Source organism: Primulina tabacum, chromosome 1, assembly GCF_025594145.1.
Source record: "Primulina tabacum isolate GXHZ01 chromosome 1, ASM2559414v2, whole genome shotgun sequence".
Classification (NCBI taxonomy): Eukaryota; Viridiplantae; Streptophyta; class Magnoliopsida; order Lamiales; family Gesneriaceae; genus Primulina; species Primulina tabacum.
Genome location: NC_134550.1, coordinates 51,429,464 through 51,456,681, shown reverse-complemented (window position 1 = coordinate 51,456,681; position 27,218 = coordinate 51,429,464). Strand labels below are relative to the sequence as shown.

At 36.2% G+C, this 27,218-nt stretch overlaps 6 protein-coding genes across 23 annotated transcripts; 2 read left to right on the top strand and 4 right to left on the bottom strand.

Moving 5' to 3' along the window:
- Positions 1 to 418: 418 nt before the first annotated feature.
- LOC142547482 (UBP1-associated protein 2A-like) lies at positions 419 to 3,272 on the bottom strand. Of its 6 annotated transcripts, none has more exons than XR_012820682.1 (3): positions 1,542 to 3,272; positions 947 to 1,009; positions 419 to 622 (listed from the first exon to the last, which is right to left on the bottom strand). XR_012820682.1 is itself a non-coding variant. In XM_075655819.1 (2 exons), the coding sequence occupies exon 1, from the start codon at positions 3,126 to 3,128 to the stop codon at positions 1,551 to 1,553; it is 1,578 nt and encodes a 525-aa protein (XP_075511934.1). In that variant the 5' UTR covers positions 3,129 to 3,272; the 3' UTR covers positions 419 to 622; positions 1,542 to 1,550. The 6 variants fall into 6 exon arrangements, 3 of the variants coding, with proteins under 3 accessions (XP_075511934.1, XP_075511926.1, XP_075511949.1); XR_012820683.1 differs by having other exon boundaries at positions 1,551 to 3,272; XR_012820681.1 differs by having other exon boundaries at positions 947 to 3,272.
- A 2,428-nt stretch (positions 3,273 to 5,700) lies between these two features.
- On the top strand, positions 5,701 to 8,410 carry LOC142547446 (ABSCISIC ACID-INSENSITIVE 5-like protein 2). 7 transcript variants are annotated; one of them, XM_075655781.1, is made up of 4 exons: positions 5,701 to 5,805; positions 6,232 to 7,083; positions 7,161 to 7,232; positions 8,159 to 8,410. In XM_075655781.1, the coding sequence occupies exons 2-4, from the start codon at positions 6,427 to 6,429 to the stop codon at positions 8,228 to 8,230; spliced, it is 801 nt and encodes a 266-aa protein (XP_075511896.1). In that variant the 5' UTR covers positions 5,701 to 5,805; positions 6,232 to 6,426; the 3' UTR covers positions 8,231 to 8,410. The 7 variants fall into 7 exon arrangements, 6 of the variants coding, with proteins under 6 accessions (XP_075511896.1, XP_075511904.1, XP_075511879.1 ...); XM_075655789.1 differs by having other exon boundaries at positions 5,727 to 5,805; positions 6,375 to 7,083; XM_075655764.1 differs by having other exon boundaries at positions 5,780 to 5,805; positions 6,061 to 7,083.
- A 1,208-nt stretch (positions 8,411 to 9,618) lies between these two features.
- Positions 9,619 to 12,927, top strand: LOC142547423 (uncharacterized). Of its 4 annotated transcripts, none has more exons than XM_075655721.1 (6): positions 9,619 to 9,908; positions 10,984 to 11,080; positions 11,212 to 11,305; positions 11,405 to 11,521; positions 11,610 to 11,667; positions 12,086 to 12,927. In XM_075655721.1, the coding sequence occupies exons 1-6, from the start codon at positions 9,876 to 9,878 to the stop codon at positions 12,581 to 12,583; spliced, it is 897 nt and encodes a 298-aa protein (XP_075511836.1). In that variant the 5' UTR covers positions 9,619 to 9,875; the 3' UTR covers positions 12,584 to 12,927. The 4 variants fall into 4 exon arrangements, with proteins under 4 accessions (XP_075511836.1, XP_075511842.1, XP_075511851.1 ...); XM_075655727.1 differs by having other exon boundaries at positions 9,621 to 9,908; positions 10,984 to 11,056; XM_075655736.1 differs by lacking the exon at positions 9,619 to 9,908 and adding an exon at positions 9,970 to 10,090.
- Positions 12,928 to 18,150: 5,223 nt separating this feature from the next.
- On the bottom strand, positions 18,151 to 20,065 carry LOC142519437 (mitochondrial fission 1 protein A-like). 2 transcript variants are annotated; one of them, XM_075622467.1, is made up of 6 exons: positions 20,024 to 20,031; positions 19,879 to 19,987; positions 19,077 to 19,215; positions 18,713 to 18,834; positions 18,548 to 18,611; positions 18,151 to 18,431 (listed from the first exon to the last, which is right to left on the bottom strand). In XM_075622467.1, the coding sequence occupies exons 2-6, from the start codon at positions 19,969 to 19,971 to the stop codon at positions 18,343 to 18,345; spliced, it is 507 nt and encodes a 168-aa protein (XP_075478582.1). In that variant the 5' UTR covers positions 19,972 to 19,987; positions 20,024 to 20,031; the 3' UTR covers positions 18,151 to 18,342. The 2 variants fall into 2 exon arrangements, with proteins under 2 accessions (XP_075478582.1, XP_075478574.1); XM_075622459.1 differs by having other exon boundaries at positions 19,879 to 20,065.
- Positions 20,066 to 22,035: 1,970 nt separating this feature from the next.
- Positions 22,036 to 23,450, bottom strand: LOC142547415 (F-box protein At5g46170-like). The gene has a single exon (XM_075655712.1). It carries the CDS (start codon positions 23,333 to 23,335, stop codon positions 22,256 to 22,258), a length of 1,080 nt encoding a protein of 359 aa, XP_075511827.1. The 5' UTR covers positions 23,336 to 23,450; the 3' UTR covers positions 22,036 to 22,255.
- Positions 23,451 to 23,987: 537 nt separating this feature from the next.
- Positions 23,988 to 27,202, bottom strand: LOC142547399 (serine--glyoxylate aminotransferase). 3 transcript variants are annotated; one of them, XM_075655684.1, is made up of 6 exons: positions 27,055 to 27,202; positions 26,315 to 26,595; positions 25,574 to 25,858; positions 25,115 to 25,481; positions 24,427 to 24,637; positions 23,988 to 24,300 (listed from the first exon to the last, which is right to left on the bottom strand). In XM_075655684.1, the coding sequence occupies exons 2-6, from the start codon at positions 26,517 to 26,519 to the stop codon at positions 24,163 to 24,165; spliced, it is 1,206 nt and encodes a 401-aa protein (XP_075511799.1). In that variant the 5' UTR covers positions 26,520 to 26,595; positions 27,055 to 27,202; the 3' UTR covers positions 23,988 to 24,162. The 3 variants fall into 3 exon arrangements, with proteins under 3 accessions (XP_075511799.1, XP_075511805.1, XP_075511812.1); XM_075655690.1 differs by having other exon boundaries at positions 26,315 to 26,652; positions 27,055 to 27,185; XM_075655697.1 differs by having other exon boundaries at positions 26,315 to 26,603; positions 27,055 to 27,159.
- Between the last annotated feature and the right edge of the window lie 16 nt (positions 27,203 to 27,218).

Here is a 27,218-nt window from a genome sequence, read left to right as displayed (position 1 = left end):
TTGGATACCAGAAAAAGTAATGCATTTACAGAATGGGAAATGGAATATTTATGAGCTTTCCTGCAGTACGAGATTCCTGTGCAGAATCCTTGTAACATCATGTAAATTGAGACTCATGCGGCTAAAGGAACTATCAACGCAGTCTCTTCTGTAAGAACAACTAAATGGATGCTTGGCTTCAGTTCATCTTAGAAGCATACGTAACATCTGCAGAACTCAGAACAGATATGGAGAAACTACAACTATGGCCTATACAGGTTAGAAAACTGTCAAAATTCAGTATAAAAAAATTTAAATCTTTTTCGATAATGCAAAGAGGGAAAACATCAAGAAAATGCAGACTCGGAGAAGGATACTTGATTGAAACATTTAAAAAATAAAGAGAGAAATCTAGGAAGAACCGGCGATATCACAATCCTTCTAAAAGTTGTAAGAGAGCCCAAAATAAGATATTATTTTAGAAAATGTTCGACAGACGAGAAGATAATTAAAAGAAATACATATTTTAGATTCTGGTAAATAAACTTTTTGCAACAAGGAAAGACGTCATTTGCATGAGATCCTGAACTTCGGAAGAATCATCAGAGTCCAAAAGTAAAAGTTTGATGCAATTATGAAGAATCTGCACAATGAATAAATAAAACATAAAGAGGCTGTTTGCCAAAGAAAGTGACTTTCATTCACAAAAGATAATTAAGTTGAACCTGTGATTCAAGTAATGAAAATTTTAATCAAAAAACATAAAACTTGCATTTTCAATTAAACAAAGAGCTTTTAATAAGTAAAACAGGTTAAAACCAAAAATATCCCATCTACATAAAAATATGGAATCTGGGACAAGAGATTACATGCATACAAATTGCTAGACTATAAAACTATCAAAAACTATGTCAGAAGCAAAAAACTCATTAGAAGATGGAAATCGAACAGACATCACATGATTTACCTATACGAGCACAAAATACATGTCCTGACAACATCCCTGCCGATATGCATGTGTGTTTTGTGCCTGCTGGAAAAACTAATTAATAGCTTAAAAGTCCATCTATCATGTACAACTTGCTTTCAGACATCAGTATCATAGAAATTTACAGGTGTGTTATTGCTTTCCGACATCACGTACAACTTTATTCATGTCTTTTTATTTCTTAAAAACTTCTATTTCCTTATTTGAAATTTGCAAGATTCCAACAAAATAGGTCCGGTCCAAACACAACTTTCATTCAGAAGATTATTAGACGCAAGGGGTAAACGGTAAACCTCATTGCAAGATAATGCAAGCATCAAGTTATAGAGCTTTTTATGGTCCCTCCATGGGCTGGGTAGCTATAGTGTTGATTAACGATCAAACCCAACATGAGATAAACAAGCCCACAACTACAAAACCCACCGATTTCCAACTGTTAGATCAATCTTGTATGGTGATTCTTGTCATGCTCTAGAATTGCCAATTACCACCCATTCATAGACATTCAACAAGCACCAGGTAACATCAGTCAATAATTTATTTTTCATAAAGATTCCTTAATAAACAAACATACCTCACTTACCTAGTGACCATGACCCATGTAGGGGGCAGCACCTTGATGTGGTCTAACGCCACCCTGACCCATTGGTGGCTGGACACCGTAACCTCCCTGCACCACAGACTGTCCTCCATACCCAGATGCGCCTGGAACTCCATAACCTACATTGTTCATCATCGTTTGACCTCCTTGTGGATTTACACCAGCACCAATCCCTCCAAGCAAATTCCCTATTCCTAAGCCAGCCCCCTGAGTGGCCAACAGTGCTGCTACAGCCTGTCCAATAGCTGCCGGGGGTACCGGATGATTGAACGTCATGGGAGGCACAGCTGGCCCTGCACTAGGTGCCATCAAGTGCCCAGCCGTATGCAACATCCCTCCACTGCTCTCTGCGTACTTAACCCTCTTCACAGTACGTTGATAATACCCTTGCTGCCCCTGGTGATGGACCAGAGGCTGAGACTGTTGCTGCTGTGGTTGACCATGCTGAGGATTGAAATAACCTTTAGAATGTTTAGGTCCATCTATGGCCTTCTGGCAATGTAGAATCTGACCCTCAAACTTCTTGTGTGGCTCCTCCAGCGCCTTCTTGGCACTCTCGGCACTTTTGTAAACAAACAAGCAGAAACCTCTTGGTTTCCCAGTCTGCTTATCCAACCCCAACGGTCCTTCCTCGATCTCCCCAAATTTCGAGAAGAACTCCACAAGTTTATTAACATCAATCTCGGCGGATACATTGCTCACGTAAATTTTCTTCTGCGTGTACTCATTTACTGGGGCTCCAGAAACAGTTGACCCAGCAATGGGTGGAGGAGCAGGAACGGGACCAGCTGATGCCAGTTGGCATGAAGTCATCCGACTCCCGATCAACTTCTGTGGTTGCTTCAAGGCACGACGCGCTCCATGACGGTGCCTGAATAAAATGAATCCATAACCCTTAGCTTTCCCGGAATTCTTGTCTATAACAACCCTACTATCCTCAATATCCCCGTACTTCCCGAAAACAGAGGTAATCGTTTCAGAAGTCGCATCCCACCCAAGACCGTGCACGAAAATCTTGCGGTGTGAAGGGTCGGCATCGGCCAACTCGCGCACGTTGTCGATGATATCAGGGTGTTTGGCCACTGCCTCCTTGACCAAAAGAACTATTTGGTCTTTAGAAAAGGGTTCGAGAAGCTTCTCCAATGGCTCCTCCTCCAATTCACCTTCGTCTTCCTCGTTCTGCCCTTCATTTGCACCACCATTTTCTGAAATGTCTTTCTCGGAAGGCTTTTCTGTAATTTCATACTCATGTTCGATCTTCTCAAGAAGGGCGTCGTCTTCCTGCACCTCTTTCCCCTCTTCTCCCTCTCCCTCTCCCTTTCCCTCTGCCTCCTCTTCTGCTTCTTCTTCAATGTCTGCTTCTTCTTCTTCTTCTTCCCCAACACTTGGGTCTTCCACTGAGGTTTGTTGTATTTCCTCAGTGACTGATTGTTCCGGATCTGGCTCACTGTACTGTTCCGGATCTGGCTCACTATACTGGATGGGTTCGGGCTCCGGCTCGGGCTCAGGCTCAGGCTCTTGAGGAGTTTCGATAGCTCGGCTTTTTCTCTTCTTGGCCATAGCCGCTCGAGAACAAGAAATTGGGGGTTAGGGTTTGTAGTACGCCGGCGGCGGTGTGGTTAGGGCTTTCTCCGAAATGTCAGAAACTTGACAATCAATCAATGATTCGGCCTACGGGTTAAGACTGTTTTTAAATCTCAATCATACGATTGGGACTGAGCTCAGATTCTGTCCTAATAAAAAAATTATGACTTTTTAAATTAATCGATGTAAAAATATTTTTTAAACTTTAAAAAATTGATACAAAAAATTTCACAATATAATATTTCACTATAATTATTTTAAATTTGATAATAAAAAAATAATATTTTGAACATTAAATTATAATAATTTTATTAATTTCCAACATTTATTATACAAGTTTGGGTATAAAATAATTAACAATGTTGGAGCATTAATTTGAGAAACTTTAGATACAAACATATTAAATTAACATATTGATTTATATGTGCACGGTACCAATTAACTCAAATCGAATACAAAATCATGATACACACTTGAAATTAGATAGATGAAATGTAAAACAAATATGGGTGAAAATATTTTATACACCGAACACATGTTTTTATACCAAATTTAAAATAATTGACACTGAAAACTCATATATTTATGTCATTGATCGAGATGTAAATCTCCAATAAAAATAAAATAAAATTTATGCTAAAGTGAATTGAAATTAGATAAGTCAAGTTATAATATAGTGTACAAAGTGCCAATATCATTTTCACAAAGATTGATTAGCTAAATTTAGCTTAAACACAATTATTTTAGTTTATTAAAACGTGAAAATTGTGGGATCAAAATAACACAACTGTTGACAATGTCTTTGTTCTAATGTCGCCATTGACATCATATATAATGAAGACCCAAAACACGATATGTTAAGGATTGTTAACAAAAAGATGATTGGCTAAAATGGAAGGAGGTTATATAAACTAAATTAGACTCACTAGAAAAGCATAAAGCCTTTGGACATGTAGTTCGAACACTTGAAAATATAATCTTGGTATGATACGATGTCTTTTTGTACGAAAGAAGAATGACAATAGTGAAATTGTAAAATACAAGGCCCGACTCCTTGTCCAAAGTTTCTCGCAGAGACTTGAAATTGACTATGAGAAAACATATTCACTTGTGATGGATGTCACTACTTTTAAATTCCTAATCAGTTTAGCAGTATCAAAAAGTCTTGATATGCTACTTATGGATGTGACAACTGCTTATCTTTATGGTAAAGTACTCAAGGTTATGTTATCAGTAAAACTGCATAAATTCATATATAGATTAAAGTATTGTCCTAGTAAATATTTGTTGAAAGAAGGGTACATAAATATTCTTATTTGTCCGTGCGTTTTTATCAATAGGACATATGAGGTTTTTACAGTTGTGACAACATATTTTGATAATCTAAATCTTATTGACACTCTAGAAGAGCTTACTAAAACTATCAATTAGTTGAAAAATGGGTTTGAGATGAAAGATTCAAGAAAGCCAAAATTTTGTCTCAGATTACAAATTGAACATTTACAAGAGAGAATATTTGTTCATCAGTCATCATATACAAGAAAAAAATATTAAAGAGCTTTTATATAGACAAAGCACATACACTACAATGACCAATATTTTTTTTCCGATAACTTGATGCTAACAAAGATCCTTTTCGACCACATGAAAATGAAGAAAAAATCGTTGGTCTAGAAATACCATATCTAAGTGCGATTGGAGCATTATTATATCTCGTAAATTGTACTTGCCCAGATATAGCATTTTCTGTTAATCTTTTATCAAGATACAACTTATGTCCAACCCGAAGATATTGGAATGATGTAAACACATATCTCGTCACCTTCATGATATAACTTATATGTGATTATTTTATTCGACAAAACCAAAGTCTTCTTTAGTTGGATATGCAAATGCATGATATTTTTCTGATCTACGTAAAGCTAAATCCCAAATAGGTTGTGTATACACGCATTGTCATATCATGCCAGTCGGTGAAACAGTCTTTAACAACGACGTTTTCAAATCACTCTGAGATCATTGCAATGCATAAAGCAAGTCAGAAGTGTGTGTGGTTGAGATCCATGACACAACATATTCAAGAATTGCGTGGGTTGCCAACAACCAAAGATAGCCCAATAATAATATTCAAAGATAATGTTGCTTGCATTGTATAATTAAAAGGAGCTATATCAAATGTGAGATAACAAAGAATATTTCACTAAAGTTCTCCTATACACACGAGCTTAAGAAAATGATGATATTGTCGTCCATCAACTTCGCTCAAGTGATAATGTAGCTAACTTATTCACAAAGGCATTGTCAATTTCAACATTCAAAAAATTGGTGCACAAGATAGAGACGCATCAGTTGAAGGATCTTAGATGATTGAGATCACGGAAAATTGGTGCACAATTTGTGTGAGACGATCTCACGAGTCGCATTTTGTGAGACGAATCTCTTATTTGGGTCATCCATGAAAAACATTAACTTTTATACTAAGAATATTATTTTTATTATAAATATCGATAAAATTGACTGATTTCACGTATAAAAATTCGAAAGACCATGATATTTATCGTTAACACAAACAAAAAGGAAATAACAATCGTTATTATAATGATTTATTATCAATAATCAACGGTCTGCTCATCGGATCCTCTTCTGCTGCCAGGTATTTGCGCTGTTTCTTCAGTAATCAAGGTTGTTTCTTCTCTGTTTTTACTTGTGTTGTGATCGCCGGTTGATTGTTCTTCATGTTGAAATGGATTTTCCCCCTTTTATTGTCTAGTTTTTGTCTCCCATTAGGGCTCCAGGGTTATTCAAGATTTTTCCTTTGGCCTTCCATTAGCTTTCCTTGTGTTTTGGTGAGTTTTGAATTATTTTGTTCATGTGGACTAGTGTAACCCTGATTCTCTCAAATTTTTAGAATGATTTTTCGAGTTTGATTGCCTGGGAATGCTAGTTTTCCCCATGCTGCTTACACTGACTGACACAATTCGAGCCCTGTATATCGGCAAAGTAATTGCATCTTTTCGGCTTGTACTGATTGGTTGATTAATGCATCTGAGCTTCTTTTTTTTTTTAATATTTCTTGAAGGAAAGCTATTGGCCGCTTACATGCGTGTATCCTCTAGTATGGATAGGTGTCGAGGGCTTAAAAGTGAAAGTTGGTATTAAATCAAACATTTCTTGTGGTTCCTAAAGGTGACTTATTTTTTTGTTTTGTTTGGTCCTTTTTAGCTCCTTTTCTTGGTTACGCTGGCCCTCTCATTTGTTTTCCGCCTAAGAGTGAATGGGAATTCAGACAATGAATTCTTATGTGAGTGGTAGTGGGCAGCAATCTCACGTACGTCATCCATTGGCACAAAAAAGCTCATGGTTTGGCCTCACACTTGATGAAGTGGAAAATCAGTTAGGCGATCTAGGTAAACCATTAGGCAGCATGAATCTCGATGAATTGCTTAAAAATGTGTCGACTGCTAAGGCGAGACATTCATCTGGAATGGACCTGAGAAGTACTTCCCCTGCAGCCTCGATGCAGTGCCAAGTCAGCCTGTCCCTTTTGAGGACATTTACAGGTAAGACTGTGAATGAGGTGTGGAGGGACATACAAGGAGTCTACAAGATGAGGAATTTGGAGAATATGAGTGGTCAAGAACAAGGGCCGACTCTTGGGGAGACCACTTTGGAAGATTTCTTGGTAAAAGCTGAGATGTGTGTGGCTGATGCTTCCCTAGAAACTGCCATGTCTTTGGATACTGCATTGGTTTCTCACAATTTCCCGACCCAAATAAGGTTGTCGTCTTCTGCCTCAATTGATACATTGTCGGATACTTCAATGCCAGGGCGGGGAAGAGACTCGACAGACCTCGAGAAGACCATTGAGAGGAGGCTTAGACGAAAAATTAAGAATAGGGAGTCAGCTGCCCGTTCGCGAGCAAGAAAGCAGGCAGGATTTTAATCGTAGTATTTTACTTTCTTTGCACGGATATCTTCATATTTTGAAATACTAATGATGTGGAACAGGCTTATCACAATGAGTTGGTGAGCAAGGTTTCACGTCTTGAAGAAGAGAATCTGAAGCTTATGAAAGAAAAGGTAAGTAGCCTCTGTATATTCCTCATTATCCTACTACTTAATGTGTGCTGTGATGCATTGTCAGAGCATATCGGTGAAGCAATTAAGTATTTTGCAATTCAATCGCCTATTTATTGTAGCAAATGTTGTCTACTTCGATAAATTGGTCGGCTTTAAAAGTGTTACAATAGTTAAAATATGCTTAAAACTTGTGAATGCCTAGTTTCCGCAATAAAAGGCAGTGGTGGAAACAGAACTCTCATTTTTTATAGCTGCGAATAGTTTTGTGGAGATAATGAGTGCATTTGGATGGAGTAGTTTTTGTAAGGAAAACGTTTTCTTTTTTTCAAGAGTGCTTTTATTTTTAAAACGCTTAAGGAAGCCAGTAGCACATGTGGCATTTAGGATTCTCCTTCAGCTTATCGATTAAAAGCTTAAAAAAATCTGATTCACTTTTCTATGAAAACTTAGAATGCTTCTATTTATTAAGAAAAAACAGAAACACTTTTAAAAGTACTGCTTGATAAAGCATCTTTTGTGAACCTAGTGCTATTGTATCTTAACTGGCCAACATTTGTTGCTGAATTTTTGTGGGCTTTATTGCTATTTCGGTGGGCATATTAGGAAATAGGAATAGTTAATCAATCAGCAAAATGGTAAAGGCCATTGTTCTGTACAGGCATACGTTTTTCCAAAGTTGAAGAGAGTCGGATCGGCTCTTCTGGGATAGGTCGGCTCCTGTATATGGGGCGTGTCGTGTAATTCAAGCGCTGATGTGTGCTTTGCTGTGTTTCATCAGCCATCTTGTAGACTTTCAGAAGATACAATCTCTTAAGGATGTATAACTTTTGAATCGTGAATAGTTAATTGGACTTGATTTTCATTTGCGTCAATGCGAAGAAAGCAAAAGTGCAGTGACGTTTGATGTTTGTTTCTGTATTTGTCAGGAATTTGATGAGCTGATGGTTCTTGATTTTCCCAAACCGAGATACCAGCTCCGAAGAACAAGCTCGGTTTGACATAACTGGAGAAGGAAAGATCATTTTTATCTCCTAGAGCATAGCGTAGAACTTTTACTTTTGGAAATCAGAGTGTAGAGTTGGTTTTGGCTTCTGATGCAGATGCCCTCTTCTTTGCACTTATTTTTCTATGTAAATTGAAAGAAAACATATAATCTATGTAGGATCTCTGAACCATCACCGTGTATGTTAAAGGAGATGGGAAAAATTCTGATGTGTGAAAGAGGTCTTTTTTCCATTATGCTGGCACTTGGCAGCCTTCAATTCTAAACTAGAAATGCATATTTTTAAATTTGTTTTTCAACCATCTACTCTTTGGAATATTAGCGCATCACATCGTGGGGATGATTATTTTTAAATCTATTTTATGGTGAAATTTTAACATAATTTTCATAATTAGTATTTATGATTATGGAATACATAAAATGTATTTTTTTATTAAGCAAGTTTACTGTGATATGAGCTGATTAGATCTATATTTACAAAAAAAAGTAATATATTTGATATGACAATAGTTTTTTCATAAATCGGGTTGAGTTAGAGATTGCTATCATAAAATTGATCCGTGAAACGGTCATAATTTTTTATGAGTAGGTCTCTTGTGAGACGGTCTCACGAATATTTATCTGTGAGACGGGTCATCCTACTGATATTCACAATAAAAAGTAATATTCTTAACATAAAAAATAATATTTTTTAATGGATAATACAAATAAGAGATTCGTCTCACACAAATTTTTGTCATTTTTTATATATAATCTCCATGTACTAAAAAATAGAGAGGGGAACCCCTTATAACCAAGATAGGATTAAACTAAACCATAGAATGACCTAGCGGGCAACTAGCCAACTATTAATATAGAAATGGAGAAAGTCTAAAGCTTTTATCTTTTGCAACAGATTCAACTAAAACCTTTATAAAGTAGAATAATACAAAATACATGCTCGAAGCCAATATTTTAGGTGTTTGGTGACATGGACAAAAATTAATTACAAAAATTCTTGTAAACCAATATCATACGTTAATTTTGTTAGACATATATTTTTTTGAATCATCATGAAAGAGTATTATTTGTTATGTCAAAAATATTATTTTTAATATAAATATAAATAAAATTGACCTGATTCGATGAATAAAAATTTATCACATCTTCTCATAAAAAAACAACGGAAAATCAAAGGATCAAAAATTACTATTACTAGAAGAAATTGCTCCTTGCAAAAAAGCTATCCAGTGAGAAAAACTTTATAGTGCTCTTTATTACGTGGCGAAATTTTATTGGGAATAATTTCCACGTGGCTAGAACCTAGTGGTCAGACTCGGTCACGTCAGGTGAACCGCAAAGTCGCGGATCCAACAGTAAAATTGGAAGAGAGGACTCCGTAAAAATAAAACTTAATCGTGGGGTGGAAAGTCCGAGAAAAGCGAATCTATCGGATAATTAATTATTATTCCCTTTTTGTTTATTTATTTACTTTTTTGAAATTCGGAGACGACGTAACGACGACGGATTTTCTACGGCCAACCGGTGAAATTCGTGCGCTGGGAAGGTTCATATGTTTATGTATATATAATAACGTAGTGGGGTATGCTTCTGCGAGTTTAATTGAAGCTAGGGTTCGGAATTGGAGTCATTTGTACGCTATGAGGAAGAAGCTCGACACGCGTTTTCCGGCGGTGAGTATTTTTTGCGCCTGTTTTCATTTTTTGGTGTTTGTAATTCATTCATGCACGTAGGTTTGATTTTATTGTTGAAAATTTTGGAGCAGTTTCGTGATTCTTATTGATGTGGTGATACATGAGGAAACAGATGTGTTTTTGTTGTCTGGTTAACTCATGTTACTTGTTGGCCAAGAGTGGCAGGTTATCTTGTTTCTTTTTTTTTTTTAATTTAATTTTAATTGTGACTGAAATTTAGCCTGAGTTAGGTCTCCTGTTAGAAGTTTATGCTGTTGTTACTTATTTTTTGGGCAATTATTGTAGTTGTATTACTTGTATGACTGATTGCTGAATATTCAAAGCCTGCCAGATTTGGGGTTGGTGTGGATATTTAGTAAACAGGGCAAGGATGAAAGAAAAATTTGGGTGCTTGGTTGATTAGTTTAGCGTTTCTTATTTGTTTGCATTTGAATGGCTTTGTTTACCAGAAAAATTACCAATGCGACTATTTTGGGGTACTCATTTGTGGTACTTAATTGACACATAAATACATGTGAAGAACGTTGATTTTGGATTCACGAGGTGCTTTTAAATTGACACGTTTTGTAACAGTTTCTAATATTGCAATCAAGATTAGTTTGACTCAATTTTCAGATTTTATCTGTTCTTAACTCTCATTTATTTTCCGAACATTCTGATTTGATTGGGTTTTAGTTCTTTCCTGATTCTAATTTTTTACACGTCAACAGGTATAGCTTTTCACGTGTTTTACAATCACATCTTTTGTGCTGGTTATGCAATTTAGAAATATATTGTCTTTTACACACGGAGTATGTTACACTAATTGTGGGTTGCTCACAAAAAGCCTAAGAGGTCGAAGTGTTTTCTGCTTGAATGTGACTGATTTTGTTGTGCGTTTATTTGGCAAAATTCATGGCGCAATAACCATTCATTGATTAAAGACTTGTGAACTGGATCTGGTTTGTTACAAAGAAAATCAGCATTGAGAAATTTGTCCCGTTTTTATAATTAAGGCAATTACCCCTGCATTAACCCTTTGTCCAGTCAGTTAATTGAATTTTTTTTGTTTCAGGTTCGTATTAAAAAGATTATGCAAGCCGATGAGGACGTGGGAAAGATTGCTATGGCTGTACCGCTTTTAGTTTGTATGTACTTTCATTTGCTTGTAGGTGATTGTTCATTCCGAATGTTGAGGACTTTTAGCTATTTTGGAATTTATCAGATTGGTTGCTCTCTTTTCATGCTGCAATTTTTCATGTATTTTGCAGCTTGCTTACATCTTATGATTATTTATATACAGCAAAAGCTCTGGAACTATTTCTGCAAGATTTGTGTGATCGTACTTATGAGATTACCCTGAAAAGAGGAGCAAAAACTGTGAATTCTTTGCATCTGTGAGTTTCTTCTGGAATTTGGTTTGGAAGCAGTTCCTGCATATTTGTGCATTGATTTGTTATTATCATTTTCCTACAATTGATTTTTTTCACTTGCAGAAAGCAATGCGTGCAGAGCTTTAACGTGTTTGATTTCCTGAAGGACACTGTCAGTAAGGTTCCTGATTTAGGTGGCTCAGATGCTGCTACCGAGGATAGGTCGGCTGCTAAGAGAAGGTTTGGAAAACTAAAGGAAATTCCTTCTCTTACAATAAGGAAAAATACGAGTACTGAAACTTATAATTCTTGTGATTTCTTCGTGCAGAAAGGTTTTAGAAGATGAAGAATGTGGCAATGATGATGAGTCCAAAAGGATACACACGGTATGATGGTTTAATATGATGTTTTGTGTCGATTTCACCAACAGTACTTTAAATTTACTTTGAATAAAAATTTGTTGCAGAAAGAATAATCCAAGCACTATTTGTTTTTGGAAAATAAATGATTGTTAGACTTTTTAATTGAAAAATCTTTATTTTTTTTCATTTTCCATGATAACTTCAGTTGCCATTATATGCAATCATTAAACCAGTTGGCCGCAACTGTGGCTGAGCAGTAGTTTAGAAGATACATGTATGGTTAACTTTGCGAAATAGATGATCATCCTAGTTCATTCATTTGAGTTGATGGATATAGCTGTAAAAAATGTTTAACGATGAGTTCTAAACTAATGATGCTTTGATGAGTTTTTACTTGCAAATTTTTGGTGCTTATTTTACATGGGTGGCTATTTTGTTGCAGCCTGAGACTGGTAACACCAGCAGTAGTGGAAGAGGTAGGGGCAGGGGCAGGGGTAGGGGTCGAGGTCGCGGTAGAGGTAGTCGTGTGCTTGAAAGGGAATCAATCGGTCAGCATGAAAAAATTGAGGATGACCCTAACATGTTTCGCCTGAATGGTGAGGATCAAGAAGAAAATCTCAGGAAGTCCGATAATGTGGCAGGTCTTGCAGAATCAAGACCCATAGTCAGGAAGAGTTCTGATAAATCGGTCAGGAATTTTGACCTAAATATTGACTTAAATGTGACCGGTGACTCCACCCCAAAACTAGCTGGAGCTCCTCCTCCTGACTCATCAACCAAGCCAACTCCTTGCTTAAAAATCACTCCTTGCTTAAAAATTAAAGAAATTCCCGGTTGGTCCCTGGATGACATGAAACAGATGGCTATTGATCCTATTCAACTTACTAATTTAAATGGTACAATTGACGAGGAAGACGAAGATTATGATGAAGAAGGATGAAGGCATCACAGCCATGTTCTTGCCTTCTTCCTGTATATCTCACAGCTTATAGCGTTTTTTTTTTTTGCACAATTAGAATGGTCAGTTGTATATACACTTCCTTTAAAGATGTGGCATGAGATCTACAGATCATCTAGCGAGAAGCCAAACTCTTGGTAGGTTTCACCAGCTGGTAGTCCATTAGGATGTTAGAAGATGACTGAATTAGATTAGAAATGCGATAGTTTGGGCTTCTTGGTGGTCGCTTCGTTTATCCAGCTAGATTTTGTACAAATGTAATGTAACTCGCATCAATCTCTTTAAAGAACCTGGAAAAATCTGTCACTGCCCCATCTCTTTGGGTTTATTCCCTTTTATCAGACTCTGCTGAAACATATGGTACATCAGCTTGCTTCTAAATCATAGTTTCGCTTCGTTACGCTCAACCAAAGTCTACACAAGCTTCGGTGCAGTACAGAGAACACCAAAAGTTGAATCTACTACGGGTCAATTACTTATTGACTGTTCTATCACTGTGCTATTGAGACGGTTTTTTTTTCAAGAATTGGTTTGCTGAATCGACGCACAATCTTTCATCACTAGGTGACATAGTTGAAAGGTACCGGGGTTTAGCTAAGAAGGGCATATCTTCTCAATTTATTTTAGAATAGGCATCTTGTGAGACGTTCTCACGAATCTTTATCTGTGAGACGGGTCAATTTTGTCGCAATAAAAAGTAATATTTTTTCATTGATGATCCAAATAAGAGATCTGTCTCACAAAATACGATCCTTGAAACCGTATCACACAAGTTTTTGTCTTTATTTTGTTATATATTGTTATATATCTGTATGTACTATCTAATCAAAGTTGATTATGGAATTTAATATCTAAATTCTAGATGGCCAAATCGTTTATCTAGATTTTTTTTTTCATAAATTAATGATGCCAAATTAATTTTTATATAAACACTTCTTTTTTACTCCATTCAATCTCTTTCAACGAAGGTTTTCTACCAATGGATAATCTACTGTTACTATGTGGGAGAGTGCGTAGAAACATAGGAAATATGTGATGGTTTATAAAAGCTCATTCAATGTGTTTTCCTTTTTCAATTTTTTAAATTAATTCATAATTGGAAGGAACTCTATTTTGAATTTTATGTTTTACATGTTTAGATAAATAATATTAAGTGTAACGCGACATTTTTTTACCTTATTTGAAACAAGAAGATCGAAGCGTCAAGATATCGTTATCTAACAAAATTAGATTTCTTTCCTAATTCCTACGTTAATAATATCCTTTTAATGGACAATTCCTTAATATTTTGATCGGCTAAATAATTATTGCTATTTTAGTTTCGAAAATAAAGATAAAAAATTTCCTTCACGATGCTCAATCTCTGTCCATCTATGCATGATTCGATACAGGGTAGTTGTGAGATAGTCTCACGAATTTTTATCTGTGAGACGGGTAATCCTACCGATATTCACAATAAAAAATAATAGTTTTAACATAAAAAATAATATTTTTTCATGGATGACCCAAATAAGATATCTGTATCACAAAATACGATCCGTGAGACCATCACACACAAGTTTTTGTCGAAGATATTTATTTCAAAAATAAATATTATATTTTGAAATTAAAATTTATAAAAGTTGTATATATATAACCAAAGAAAGGATTACACACCCCTATATATATACACGATATTGTCATATATATATATATGTATATATTATATCATATATATAACCTAAGAAAGGATTACACACACATACACGTATATATATACACACACGATATTGTCATTCAATATGTAGTTTGACGAATAGAAGAGGGAGGAGAATGGCACATCTGCAACACCCAACCTCCAATGACATCTCCAACGAGGACTAAGCAGTTGAAATTTTTTGTATGCAAGAATATCAATATGTTGACGATCCATACACGAGATTCCCTCACGAAGTCACGCTCAAATTTCTCATCGAAACTCTGTTGGTTTCATCCTCCGACCACGCCTATAGGGCCACTTACCAGTCGACGACTGAAGAGGTTTCGGTGCCATCCGTCGGAATCTTTTCGCCTCGATGTGGTGATATGGTCAAGAAATCGTTAGATGTTGCGCATATCCCTTTCACTCTAAGCGGGAAGAACATCGAATGGTTTGGTATACATGTAGCGTCGGGCACTAAAGGCAGCCGTGAAACTAATTCTAATTTCAAGTTGCTGGGAAACCTCCAAGAATTGGTGTCTGAAATCGTTGGGTACCTCGGAAAAACCCCTGACGATCATTGTCTGCCTTTGGAAAACATGGTTGTTCAGTTGAACATCAAGAAATTAGTGGCTCAACCAGCCAGTGTGGTTGAGTTATGGACGAATTGGGCACTAAATACGTGGGACGAATATTACGAGTTCGCGATCGAAAAGCCGTTGGAATATTTGAGGAGGAGATCGGTGGTGAAGACATTGGAGAAACTGAGGCAGCAGGAAGGCAAGTTCGACCCCGATGAGATCTGTTGTATTTGCATGGAAGGGTTATCCGAAAACGAAAGCGACGGGGCGATGGTGACTCGACTGCACTGCTCCCATGTGTACCATGAATCTTGCATTTTGGGCTGGTTCGTTGATGAAAATTCTTGTCCTTACTGTCGAGCCGAAACCGCCGAGATTCGTTATATTCCCTCACACCGCATAGACATGATTCCGAGACGTGATGATATATAATTTAACGAAGTCTTGTGTTAATAAATTTTGCTCGAAGATATATTTTGTTCGTTGGAAACTAATAAGTCGATTTTTATGGAACAACAATGCAATCTCATATTAAAAATTAACTTCTAAATTTGCTTACTATATTGTATAGAGATTTCACGTTTTCGATAGAATATGCATATATATATATATATATTTTAGTAGAGTCCGTTTGGATTTTAAAAAGTGACTTTCTTGAATTTCTTTTATTTAACTTTGCATGTTTTCAATCTTTCTTGTGGATAACATGAATCATGGTGTTCGAACCAAGGAATCAACTTTCCACAATCATGATAGAATTCAATTTCCGGAGTTCCGAGCTTCTCTCTATGTATATATGTTAAGTTCTATGGTCAAAACTAGGGACATCACTGGGTCCCTTTACCCAGACCCCGGACCCGTAATGGACCCGTGTGTATGGGGTGAGTTTGGGCATACTAAATGGGTTATGGGACGGGTCCCGGATCCAATTTTTCAGACCCGTCCGGATATGGGGCGGGTATGGGACGGGTATTATAAGTGGATATAAATATTCTAGGTTTTTAATTTTATTAATTTTCATTTTTTTAGTAGCTCACTTCAACCATAACGATCTTAGCTATTCCTATGTCAACTGTTGCATTTGAATCTTCTTTTAGCAATAGTCGAAGAATAGTTGATCCTCATCTTAGTAGACTTAATCCAACAACTTTGGAGGCATTGATGTGCTCGCGAAGATGGTTGTGGGGTGAGGTGAAAGGTAAATAAATCACAGTTTTATTTTGTTATTGTACATTCATTTTAATTTTTTTACTGTACTTTCTCTCTTTAAATTAATTTTTTTACAATTTGAAATTACAGTTTTATTTTTTCAATGTACTTTTTCTATTTAATTTTGTAGTTAATTCTTCAAGTAGTTTACCAACTTGTCCCACCATTCTTGATGAAGAGGAAAATGATCCCGAAGAATGTGTCTGAAATATTGCCTACTCGCTGATTTTATATTTATCTGTTTAAATTATGTTATGACTTATTTTTGGGGATGTCAAGATTTTTTTGGAGAGCTAGTAACTCTTTTTTTTATGTAAGTCTTTATGTCGTGAAAATACTTTGTTTGTTATTATTAAGTGTGGTCGAAAACATGAATTAATTTTCCACAATGTTGTATTTAGAGGCTTGTCTGTTTCATAATTCAGTCATGTGAGAAGAAAGATTAATTTTTTATTTTAAAAAAATTCGGGTCTCACGGGTCTCATGGGTCTACCCGACCCCGTTTCGTATTCGAGGTGGGGTGAGTCCGAAGAATATTTAACCGGGGTGGGACGGGTAATAGGTCAAAGTTTTTTTCTGGGAAGGGTCTTGGATTTAGTTAAATCCGCCCTATAACCGCCCCATTAGTCAAAACTCAAAAACAAAAGTTTGGAAGATTTTGGAGATTGATTCTACGTTGACCGTCCTTTCTTGAATCGAAGACAAAACGTAATTTTATCTTGGAATCGAAGATGGCACTGCAGCAACACCCAACCTCCATTGATATTTCCAAAGATGATTATTCCATTAGAATCTTTTGCAGACCACAATGTCTGCATTTTGAGAACAAATCAATGGCGTATACGAGGTTACTGGCCGCGAAATTACAGTCAAAATCGACGTTCAGATTTCGTCGGTTTCATCCTTGGACTCCGAAAACGGCATCCATTACCAACGGACACATGAAAAGATCTCGTTGCATGCCTTCCCATGAAATATTTTCGGATGATCAGTGCCGGCGAAGTGTGAAGAAATTGTTGCTAAACCTCAGGGCCGTCCCTCTGATTTCTCTCAACAAGAGAAAACTCCAATGGACGGCGCGGAGGAGCGTGACTCAGCCGGCTGAAGGGTTTTCGACAGGTAAAAGTTCCTGGAAGACTCCCAAGGATTGGTATCTGAATTGGTGGAATACATCCAGAAGACGAATTCTCCTCCGCTGGCAGTGGAGGAACTGGGATTCAATATAACAATCAAGAAACTAGTACATGACTCACCCGGACAGTGTGATCGAGACGTTGAGATCTTGGTGTTAGGCCTCATGGGATGAGTATCACGATTTTGTGTACTGTAAACCGACGTTCGGTCTGTGAAGGCGTTGGAGAAGATGAGGTGGCGGATATGCGATTTTGATGAAGCTAAGAAGTGTTTTTTGCTTGGATAAGCTGTCTGGAAGCGGCCGTGATGGTGGTTTGGAGGTGACGCGGCTGTTGGAAATTTCAGCCGATGGGTTGGAACGAAAAATAATTTTAGAAGAAAAGGCATGTCGAAGTTTTGGAGTATGAGTATTTTTATCCTCCTCGTGAGAAATATCTCATGTAATATTATTATGACTAAATACTCTCCAAAATACAACGATCTTTATAAGTTGCACGGTTCGAAGCAAGGCATCCGTTTAACAACTCTCGTGTTATGTCACAATGGTAAGAATAAGTAAAAAGAATCCGTTTAACTCTAGTGTTATGTCACAATGGTAAGAATAAGTAAAAAGAAGATTGAGCTCAATTTAGAGCACATAAATGGCTAGAATAATACACAATTGCTAGATTGCATAACAAAACTCTCGAGAGAAAATTGTATTTTTTTTTTGTGTTGGATCAAAATGTGATTTCTCCCTTTCTCTTGAAGAATGTGTATAATATATATACACAACATTTGTATCTTCTCTAGCGAGTTATTTAAGGTGCAAAAATCTGTCCTTGGATTTTGCACACAATACTATCATTTGATACACGTATTGTTTTGTATTAGCAACATAACAAATATGCAAGAACGCTTCCCAGGTACAATCTTATTGTTGATGTATGTATTGCATGAGCGGTAAATACACAAAATGCTAGATACCATTAAGCTAATAACTATGAAATGGCAAGACCGTTTAAGACGTTTTCTAAGGTATATCATTCACACAAATTTTAATATAGTAACAAAACAAATACTTGGTATATTGCCCCCACTTGCATGTGTAAATAAGACACAGTTGAATATTCCTGCGTATAATGTTGTATTATGGCTCCTCACTTCTTACGGGTCGACAGTGCGGCTGCGATCCCACCAGCCAAGAGTCCAACAGCAGTTGCAGCAATACCAATACCAATCACTCCATCTTTATCGAGGAAGAAAACATGGGTAGAAATGAACAAAAATTTCTCATCAGAATGTCAAAAGAGATGTACAAATATGAAGCTAACGAGTTCAGTTGACAAGAAAGGTCCAAGTCACCTTTGGTGATTTTATCTTCAATAGCCTTCTTGAGAGTCGATGCCTGCCTCCAATCAGGTGCAATCTGCAATTTTACGCCCAAAAGTGAATTATGCGGTCAAATGTCCACCCTTTTCATCTTGGTAAGTAGAAGAGTCAAAATATATTGAATTGGGAAAAGCAAACCTCCAAAGCACGCTCAACAAGCTGCCTGCTCCTCGAATAATTCCCGCTTCTGTAGAATCCAACGGCTAAAAGATAAATCTCTTCCCTTACATTCAACGGACTGTTCGAGCGAGGCAAAGAAGCTGCAGATGACAAGTTACATCAGTCGAGAGTGACACACTGAAACCTCATTAGCCATTCATACAAGGCAAGAGAGAGGTAAGAGTAGAGAAGCTCGTGAAATGTTGAACAGCAAAGGTGAATTATGTGCATCTATCAAGGATTCAGAACAAATTTCAGAGGAGCCTTGGGTCCCTCCCAAAAGAAAATTGTTCATTAAAACTCGCAAAACACACATGAGAGAGGAAGATCATTCAGTTGTCACCTTCGAGCATAGCTATTCCACGTTGCACATCCTCCGCACGTTTTGAATGAACAAGGGCCCACGACAAGCGCATAATGCTTTCACTTCTAAGCTCATCAGAGTTACCTGTCTCAGCTTCAGCAACCTCTCGTTCACAACCCTGTATATGTATAATGCTCAGGTAGAGGCCAGAAAAACGTGAATAAAGGCAAAACTAATGTATATACAGCTTGCACCACAGGGTTAGCTGTTCAATAATTTACATGAAAAGCGCATATACACGCAAGGGTGGATCCAAGTATTCCAAAGTTCACGCGCCAAGACAGGAGAAAGAGAGCGACTCATTGGAATTTGGCCGGCAAAACTTGAAAATTTTCGAAATACAACACAAAAATTCCAACATTTTTTAGCGGTGTCTCGCTTGAATTCGTGCCAGGTCCACCCTTGCACATACACGAAAACTGTATGTAATCATCCAGATCTTTCTAGACAGGACAGACAAGTAGTCACATTTAGCTAAGAGTTAAGCTAAGCATAAAATTTCATATAAGATTCCACAACTTTCGTCAACAAAACTAACTTCAAGCCAAGAGCAATCTCTGAAACATTCTACTAGAGATTTACCCCTACCCAGAAATCCAATCAATTCCTACCATCTCATTGCTTTTTTATTTCCAGGATTACTCTTGTAAAAATAGCTAACACACAAACAACTCCACCCAAAGACCAGAACCCTAAATTCTATTCTTATTCTTAAACCCTAACACAGAAATTGTAGCTGAAAACAAAAACTGTACCAGAGAAATTATCGAACAATACTCACAGCAATGACGTCGGGAGCACACCAAGGAAGATGATCGCCTCCGGTGAAAAAATTCCCCACCGAGTCGATGAATTTTCCAAATTTTGCTTCCATTTCTGAATTATTTCGCTGAAAAAACCAGGTTAACTCTACATATGAAGTTCCTCCCTTTTCCTCCGAAAATTTTTCAAAATAAGGAATTTATTATCCAACAGCCCATCTTCAATCCATATCCTCTATTTTTCAAACACCTTCTCCAACCCATATCCGCTAAATATTACCAAATATTCTATTTCTTTAATTTATTTCATTTTCAACTCATATCCTCTAAATATTATCAAATAATTTTTTTTAATTTATTTCATTTTCGAACACATACACACATATAATTAATTAATTTCATAATATATTATTTAACTAAACTTAATTAATTCGCTAAACATGTCACAACTACATGTAATTCGCTTATTAATTTTCAAAAGGACTATATGGCAATTTTTAAAATATCTATTTTGTAATTATTTTTCACCCATTTTCAATCCTCTATATGAACAGTGATACTCCATAAATAGAGGATCACTGTTGCATACTCTAAAATAGAGTAAACAAATAAAGTACGGTTGGAGAAGATTTCATCCTCCATAATGGAGGATTCCTTCATTATGGAGGACAGTTGGAGATGCCCTAAGTAAGAGGAGGCAAGTGGCAACTACTCAATGGAATAACAAATTTCAACTTTATATTTTGTTCATTTATTAAATATTTAATTATTTTAATAAAAGTATGCATTATTATATATTATCTATAATCTATAGTTTAAACTTAAGAAATTTGATGAATCATAAGCCATATAAGCATAATCTATAATTATATACTATCTATCTATATATATATATATATATTATAATTTTAAAGTTGAAAGCTTAACATAACAAATTTTAATATCATATTGTCTTGAAATATTTTAATAATTTTATAACTCCTTTATAACTATCACATCTCAATAGTATTTTTTAATCTTTATTTATGTTTTTAAAATTTTAATTATTATATCATCTCTTCTAGCTTTTGGTAACAAATTTGATGGATCACAATGAGTCTGATAAATTATTTTTGAATATTATTCTTTTCTTTCAGAAGAACTTTATTAATTAAGTTGGGTTTATTAGACAACAAAGTGAATGTGGTGTTTCATAATTCATATACTTACTAAAGCAGTCAATTCTCATGTTAATCATTATACCAGTGTTCTAAAAAATTTGCTTAAGTGGATGCTTAAGCTTGAAGATCGACAAAAACGCTCCACTTCGGAAAAAAACAGTTAAAATGTAGTTTGATCGAATTAAACGTAATTAAGGTGTTAAATTAAATGTGCTTAAGCACAATTAATCACATCTATTTATTTTTTATTTTTTTATTTTGGAGGTATGCCTTTTATTTAAAATAATAAATTATGCTTATAATTTAGATGTTTATTTTTTAATTTTAATTATGATTAAGTATGTCTAGTTGCAGAAACAAATAAAGATTATAATTTTGAGTTTTTTTATGTTTTTATAAATATGAGAATTAATGTATCAGACTTAAATTTATCATATTTATGTATTATTTTATCGATTTATTGGTTTGAGATAATTACAATTACACTAAAAATTAAAAACGTTTTTTCACGCTTAAGCATGTGCTAATCTCGCTTAAACTTAAAAAACTTGGGGCTCGAAATCGGCGTTTCGAGGCACTTCACGCTCTTTTAGAACCTGATTATATAGCTGGTTTTAATTAAGAATATGTGATTTTAAAATAAAACCATCTTTGATTACCGAATATAAATGGCCTATAATGTCCCCCCCTTTTCTAAATAATACATTTTGTTCTTTTCTAAATAAATATATAGATACTTATTTTTCCAAATATTATTTTATTTTATTTTTTTTAAATAATGTATAGAAACTACAAATTTTTTTTACAAGAAAGCAAAATACTATATAAAAATTTCAAAATTATTTAAAAAAAGCATACAATAATATAATACATAAAACATAAGCCATGTGTTTGCGACGATTCCTAATATATTATCAAATATAAGAATTTGTTCAAACTATTTTTAATCTCTAAAATAAGTTTTTCGAAAATATTGTCGACTTGATATCATTATTTATTTTTAAAAAAGTAAACATGAACAAAAATAAAAATCCAAATCATAAAACATATTTTACGCAGTGACAAAATTCACTGATTTCTCAATAAATGTTCCAATATCAATACATATGGAAAAAATAAAAGTTACAAAAGTAATAACAATAAATTTTCCTTTATTTTTTGTTTCATTTTTATTTATTTTTAACCTTTAAAAAAGAGAGAGAGAAACAAAAACAAAAAAAAAAAAGAATCGGTCTGCTCAAAATGCATTCATCTCCAGCGTCAAACATTTCTTTATCACCACCAATTTCCTGGCAAATTCCCTCACCAACTTCTCCTCCCCCTCGCCACCAAACGCCGCCGCCACCAAGTCGGCGTTACTCCTCCTCCACTTCCCCTCTCCGCAGGAATCTGGCCTTATCACCACCAGCGTAGCCCCCTCCATAACCTTCCCACAACCCGGCAGCTTCATCTTCTCCGCATACCATATCTTCATCCTCAAACTCCTGCAATCCGTCAAGATCCCACCTTTCCCCTTTCCCTTCATCTCTTCAATCTGTTCTTTGCTCATGCAAATCATTCCCTGCTCACTCTCATCCGAAACCACCACGTTCTCGACCATTTTCCGATCTTTCACCGTTTCTTGAATCAAGTAATGCCTGGCGGATGCCGCGATCAAGCAAGAAAGCGTCCACACAATCCTTAGTTTCAGCTCGGCTTCCGTCATCACACGCGATTCCTGCTCTGCTTCTACCGAATTAACCACATGGTTTTCACACTTTTCGGACCAAGATTTAGCTCCAACAATCACACAGCTCTGCAGTTGGCTCCCGAACTCCGCCTTCCACTTCAGAAAAGTCGTCGAATTACCGCCGCTCTCACCATTTCTTGAGCCCAATTTCTGAAATCCATGGCACGGTAGCCTGAGATGAAGCGCTCGCAATTCATCAAACGGCTTCAAGACACCATTCGGCACATAATGGGAACAGTAATCACAGCTGTTATCCCCGTTTCTTGATCTGAACCTCATCATCCGAGAAATAAAACGGATGGGTTTAAATCTCATCAGGGCTCTTCCAACAAAATTCCTGAACAAATTCTTGGAAGAAATCTCTTCACATTCTTTGCCACCCTCTCTTCCCCTTTTCCATGGGATGGAGAGGAAAACTTCATCAACTTTAGGTACAATGGAATTAAACCGTTTGCACACAGACATGGACAAACACAGAGACTTTGCATCCTGCAGCTTATTGAAGATTGAAAGAACAATCTCATCTGGCAGACGATCGAACAAATCATCATCAAACCCAAGAATTTCAATCTCTTCTCCGGGATTCATCTTCTTTTATTCAGATGGTTGTTTTTAAGACTCAGAAATTATTGGGATGTCTTCGCATAAATACTCGAAATTATGGATAAAATATTGGGATAGATGAGAGAAAAGCCGTGTGCTATGGAGTCTGGTCCAAAGTATTATTGCACACGTAGCGGCGACGTTGACTTTGCTTAACAAGAATATTCAGACATAGATATTGATATTCTTTAAGTAATAATAATAAATAAATTTTTAATAATAATGATGAAAAAATATATAGGTCAATTAAAAAATAATTAAAGTTTCTTTTATATGTTCATCTTGGTTTTAGATTTCAGGTCAATTAATTAATATGGTAAATATATAATTTCAGTTTCAGTTACTGAGCAGATGCTAAGTTTTACTAACAATATTAATATAAATTAAGTGATTTAAAACTTTTTATTTAAACATTAGCTTCGTCGGCCATAAATTATTCGTGACGGTATACAACAAATCAATATATTAATAATAATGATAAGAATGACAAATTATAGAATATGATTCCCACTTGCTTTTTTAATTTGACATTGATTGGGCCTTTTTTGTTGACTGCCCATATATATATATATATATGTATGTATGTATATATATATGTATGTATCTATTATTGTTATAATATATGGGACAAAAAACATAAACCAACACCAAATTTGAACTTTGGTTGGATTTTAAGCATTAGAAAGATAACAAATTTAAGGTCCATAAACAAGCACTTCAAGATACAAAGCATTGAGTCCAGCAGTGCACATGACATATTGCAATTTTTTACAGTATAAAAGAAAACCATTTGCATGATCCAAAGCACGGAATCAAATCCTTGAAGGAATCATGGGAATTGAGTTTTGTAAGTATGCACAAGCAGCTGCCACCCCGCTACCGAGCTTCACTGGATAACCGACGTCCTTGAGTATCATCTCCACCCCAGCAAGACAACCTAGAAGTTGCAACTGCGACGTATGCAAGAATCTTACTTTACTTCACTTGACGAATACAAGAAATGTGGATTAAGGAAAAATGGAGCATGTACTAAGTGAACTTTTGGCAATATAGTGTAATTATAAAAGATAACATACATCGTTGACGTTTCCAAGATGACCGATTCTGAAAACCTTCCCTGCAACCTTGTTGAGTCCAAGGCCTAAACTAAGGTTGTACCGCTTCCATCCCCTTCTAACAACCTCTGAGCTGTCTATGTATGATGGAACAACCACAGCAGTGACTGTGTCACTGTACCATTCTTCCTTTTGGGTGCAGTTCTTCAAGCCCCATGCTTCCACTGCAAGTCTGAGTTTTCAGGATAAAAGCATAAACCTCATTGATTTAGAATTGAATGTTTGCACCTGTCACACCATGAACATGTATGCAAGACAGCCTAACTGACTGTTAAAAGAATTACCGCTGTACTTAAGATTAAGCTCGTGGTAACGATACAACTCAAAATTTTAAAGTGAAGAACTCAAATGACAAATTGTGATTTTGATTCGAAGAAACATATAAAAACAGCTATATAGAAAATTTGGGGCGGTTGCTCTTGAATGTTACAATTGTTAAACCGTATGATATGTCAAATGTGATTTTGGTTCCACGCATGATAGGCCTTTGCTAAGATCCAATTAAAAGATGTGAACAATATTTTAATCCAAATTCTCATAATAATCTGGAACTGCAACTAAACTAAATGAACAGTCATCAGTTGACACATATGTGATTATGAAAATTGGTAACCAGTGTTTTTACATCATCAAGAGTGAATTATCTTACCTAGTTGCTTTGCCAAGACGACCATGCCTTGCGATAACATTGTCAAGCCCCTCCTCGAAAATGAGATCCAACGCTGCTCTTAGCCCATAGAGAAGTTGGACAGAAGGGGTGTAAGGCCAATATGTTCCCAACTTATAGAACTTCAAGTAGTCTTTCCAATCAAAGAAAACTCTGAGCGATTTTGCAGTTTTAGAGGCCTCTATGGCCTTGGGGCTTGCACAAAGGATTCCTAAACCCGTTGGAAGTGAGAGAGCTTTCTGTGAACCGGTAAGAGCCACGTCTATACCCCACTCGTCCATGCGGAAATCAAGTGCACAAATGGAGGACACTCCATCCACTAGATAGAGTGCTGGATGTCGGTAGTTATCTGGAATTTATTTCAGAAACACGTTAAGATTACAATAACCAAGCCAAGTTTTCAGGAAATTCAAATTCTTCTTGTTATCCTAAAATACATACCGAGTATTTTTCTTACTATAGCCAAGTCATTAGTTACTCCAGTTGCTGTCTCATTGTGCACTATGCAAACGGCCTTGATTGTATGAGCCTTATCTTCTGCTATTTTAGAGGCTAAAACATCAAGGTTAGCACCTTGACCCCATTCACTTTCAACAACATCGACATTGAAGTTGAGGCGTTGCTGTTGATCAATCCAGAGCAAACTGAACTGACCAATCAGAAAAGACACAATTCGATCACCAGGAGATAAAGTGTTTGTCAGTGCACTTTCCCATGCACCAGTGCCTGCCCAAGACGGCAACTTCCATTAGCAAACCAAATGGAGCACAAAAACTTTGATATGCTGAGGTATAGTTTAATATGAGTCTCCAACCTGGCCTTTCCGTGGAGACGCTTATGCCACTGCATCACATGGGTGGTGTCCCAATGAACAAATTTTTGAATGATATGAATTGTGCAAGACAAATATTATGATTCCACTCCTAATATGCATGGCGATTATTACTTAACGAATCATAACATGGCTAGAGTTAAGGTCACCAAATCTAGCACTCTCTGCTCAAGTAGATACACCATATATCATTGAAATTTGGTTATACTTGTATGGGTGTTTACTTAAAGATTGTCCGAAATTGTCCACTTCTACTTAAAAAATTTGATGGTTGGAGGTTAATTAATAGCTAATTTTCAATTTCTTCTTTCTATAGTCATTTAGATATGCCAAAATCATCAACATAATACCTGTAGTGGGGATGATAAAAGGGGTCCCAGAAGTGGTCTTAAAAATCTTCTTCACATCCTCCAGCAGAGTTTTTGTAAGTGCCGGAACAGCTGGAGAGCGGTAATCTTCGTTGTTTCGGTTCATGGCACGAAGGACTTGTTCCGGGATATTGACAGGTCCCGGAACAAAGAGATGGTTTCTTCCTGGTCCATTGACATAGTCCATTTCCTCCCCTAAAAACCTCACAGGATGAAAAGGAACCCAAAAAAGTGCCAAGTCCCTATCTTCACAGTGACAGCCCCTGCAATGCTAAAAACAAATCAAGAATATGGTACAAAGACATCTGTACATCCAATACCTGTAAAGCCGAAAATTCCGCGAAGTTAACCAATCCGTATTTCACATAAACATGCAAAGCATTCGTATCCTAGCATGAAAACCGTGTTCTTTTCCCCGGTTAAGTCCAATTAAATTAAAAGCGACAGATACCTCTTTTTGTTACTTTCCTACACAACCTTAAAGTTAAACTAACCATAAACTACGACACTTCGTCGATGCAATTTATCTGGAAACACAACTTTTTTCCTTCCTATCATGTTTTTTTGCATCGATTACTATGATTTTCTAAAACATGATTAAATCCCATGTAGTGGCTTCAAAACTTTGCAAGATAAATGGCATGCCGGGGCCGAGTTAAACATCCTCTTAACGGACACAATAAAGTTTCAAGAAACATAGCGAAGAATCATCGGTCTTTTACCTTTTCCGACACTCTGAAAACAGCGACTATCCCAAAGAGCGGGGAAGAAAGTGTGGAGATGAAAAGACCAAAGAAATGGAGCAAACTATTATAACAGAGCGGGAGAATCACGCCTGTCCCATGATGCCACGTGGAAATATGAAAGATATTACTAGTTACACCCT

What these genes read in the sequence shown, in the direction of transcription:
- LOC142547482 (XM_075655819.1), bottom strand. Translation starts at nt 3,128, where the DNA reads ATGGCCAAGAAGAGAAAAAGCCGAGCTATCGAAACTCCTCAAGAGCCT.
- LOC142547446 (XM_075655781.1), top strand. Translation starts at nt 6,427, where the DNA reads ATGGGAATTCAGACAATGAATTCTTATGTGAGTGGTAGTGGGCAGCAA. An exon ending in GTTCGCGAGCAAGAAAGCAG is followed by an intron (nt 7,084 to 7,160) that starts GCAGGATTTTAA and finishes GATGTGGAACAG; the next exon opens with GCTTATCACAATGAGTTGGT. An exon ending in TGAAGCTTATGAAAGAAAAG is followed by an intron (nt 7,233 to 8,158) that starts GTAAGTAGCCTC and finishes TGTATTTGTCAG; the next exon opens with GAATTTGATGAGCTGATGGT.
- LOC142547423 (XM_075655721.1), top strand. Translation starts at nt 9,876, where the DNA reads ATGAGGAAGAAGCTCGACACGCGTTTTCCGGCG. An exon ending in TCGACACGCGTTTTCCGGCG is followed by an intron (nt 9,909 to 10,983) that starts GTGAGTATTTTT and finishes TTTTTGTTTCAG; the next exon opens with GTTCGTATTAAAAAGATTAT. An exon ending in AGTCCAAAAGGATACACACG is followed by an intron (nt 11,668 to 12,085) that starts GTATGATGGTTT and finishes ATTTTGTTGCAG; the next exon opens with CCTGAGACTGGTAACACCAG.
- LOC142547399 (XM_075655684.1), bottom strand. Translation starts at nt 26,519, where the DNA reads ATGGACTATGTCAATGGACCAGGAAGAAACCATCTCTTTGTTCCGGGA. An exon ending in TATAGTAAGAAAAATACTCG is followed by an intron (nt 25,482 to 25,573) that starts GTATGTATTTTA and finishes AATAAATTCCAG; the next exon opens with ATAACTACCGACATCCAGCA. An exon ending in ATCTTGGAAACGTCAACGAT is followed by an intron (nt 24,301 to 24,426) that starts GTATGTTATCTT and finishes CATACGTCGCAG; the next exon opens with TTGCAACTTCTAGGTTGTCT.
- LOC142519437 (XM_075622459.1), bottom strand. Translation starts at nt 19,971, where the DNA reads ATGGAAGCAAAATTTGGAAAATTCATCGACTCGGTGGGGAATTTTTTC. An exon ending in GTGCTCCCGACGTCATTGCT is followed by an intron (nt 19,216 to 19,878) that starts GTGAGTATTGTT and finishes ATACATATACAG; the next exon opens with GGTTGTGAACGAGAGGTTGC. An exon ending in TGGAATAGCTATGCTCGAAG is followed by an intron (nt 18,835 to 19,076) that starts GTGACAACTGAA and finishes TGTCATCTGCAG; the next exon opens with CTTCTTTGCCTCGCTCGAAC.
- LOC142547415 (XM_075655712.1), bottom strand. Translation starts at nt 23,335, where the DNA reads ATGAATCCCGGAGAAGAGATTGAAATTCTTGGGTTTGATGATGATTTG.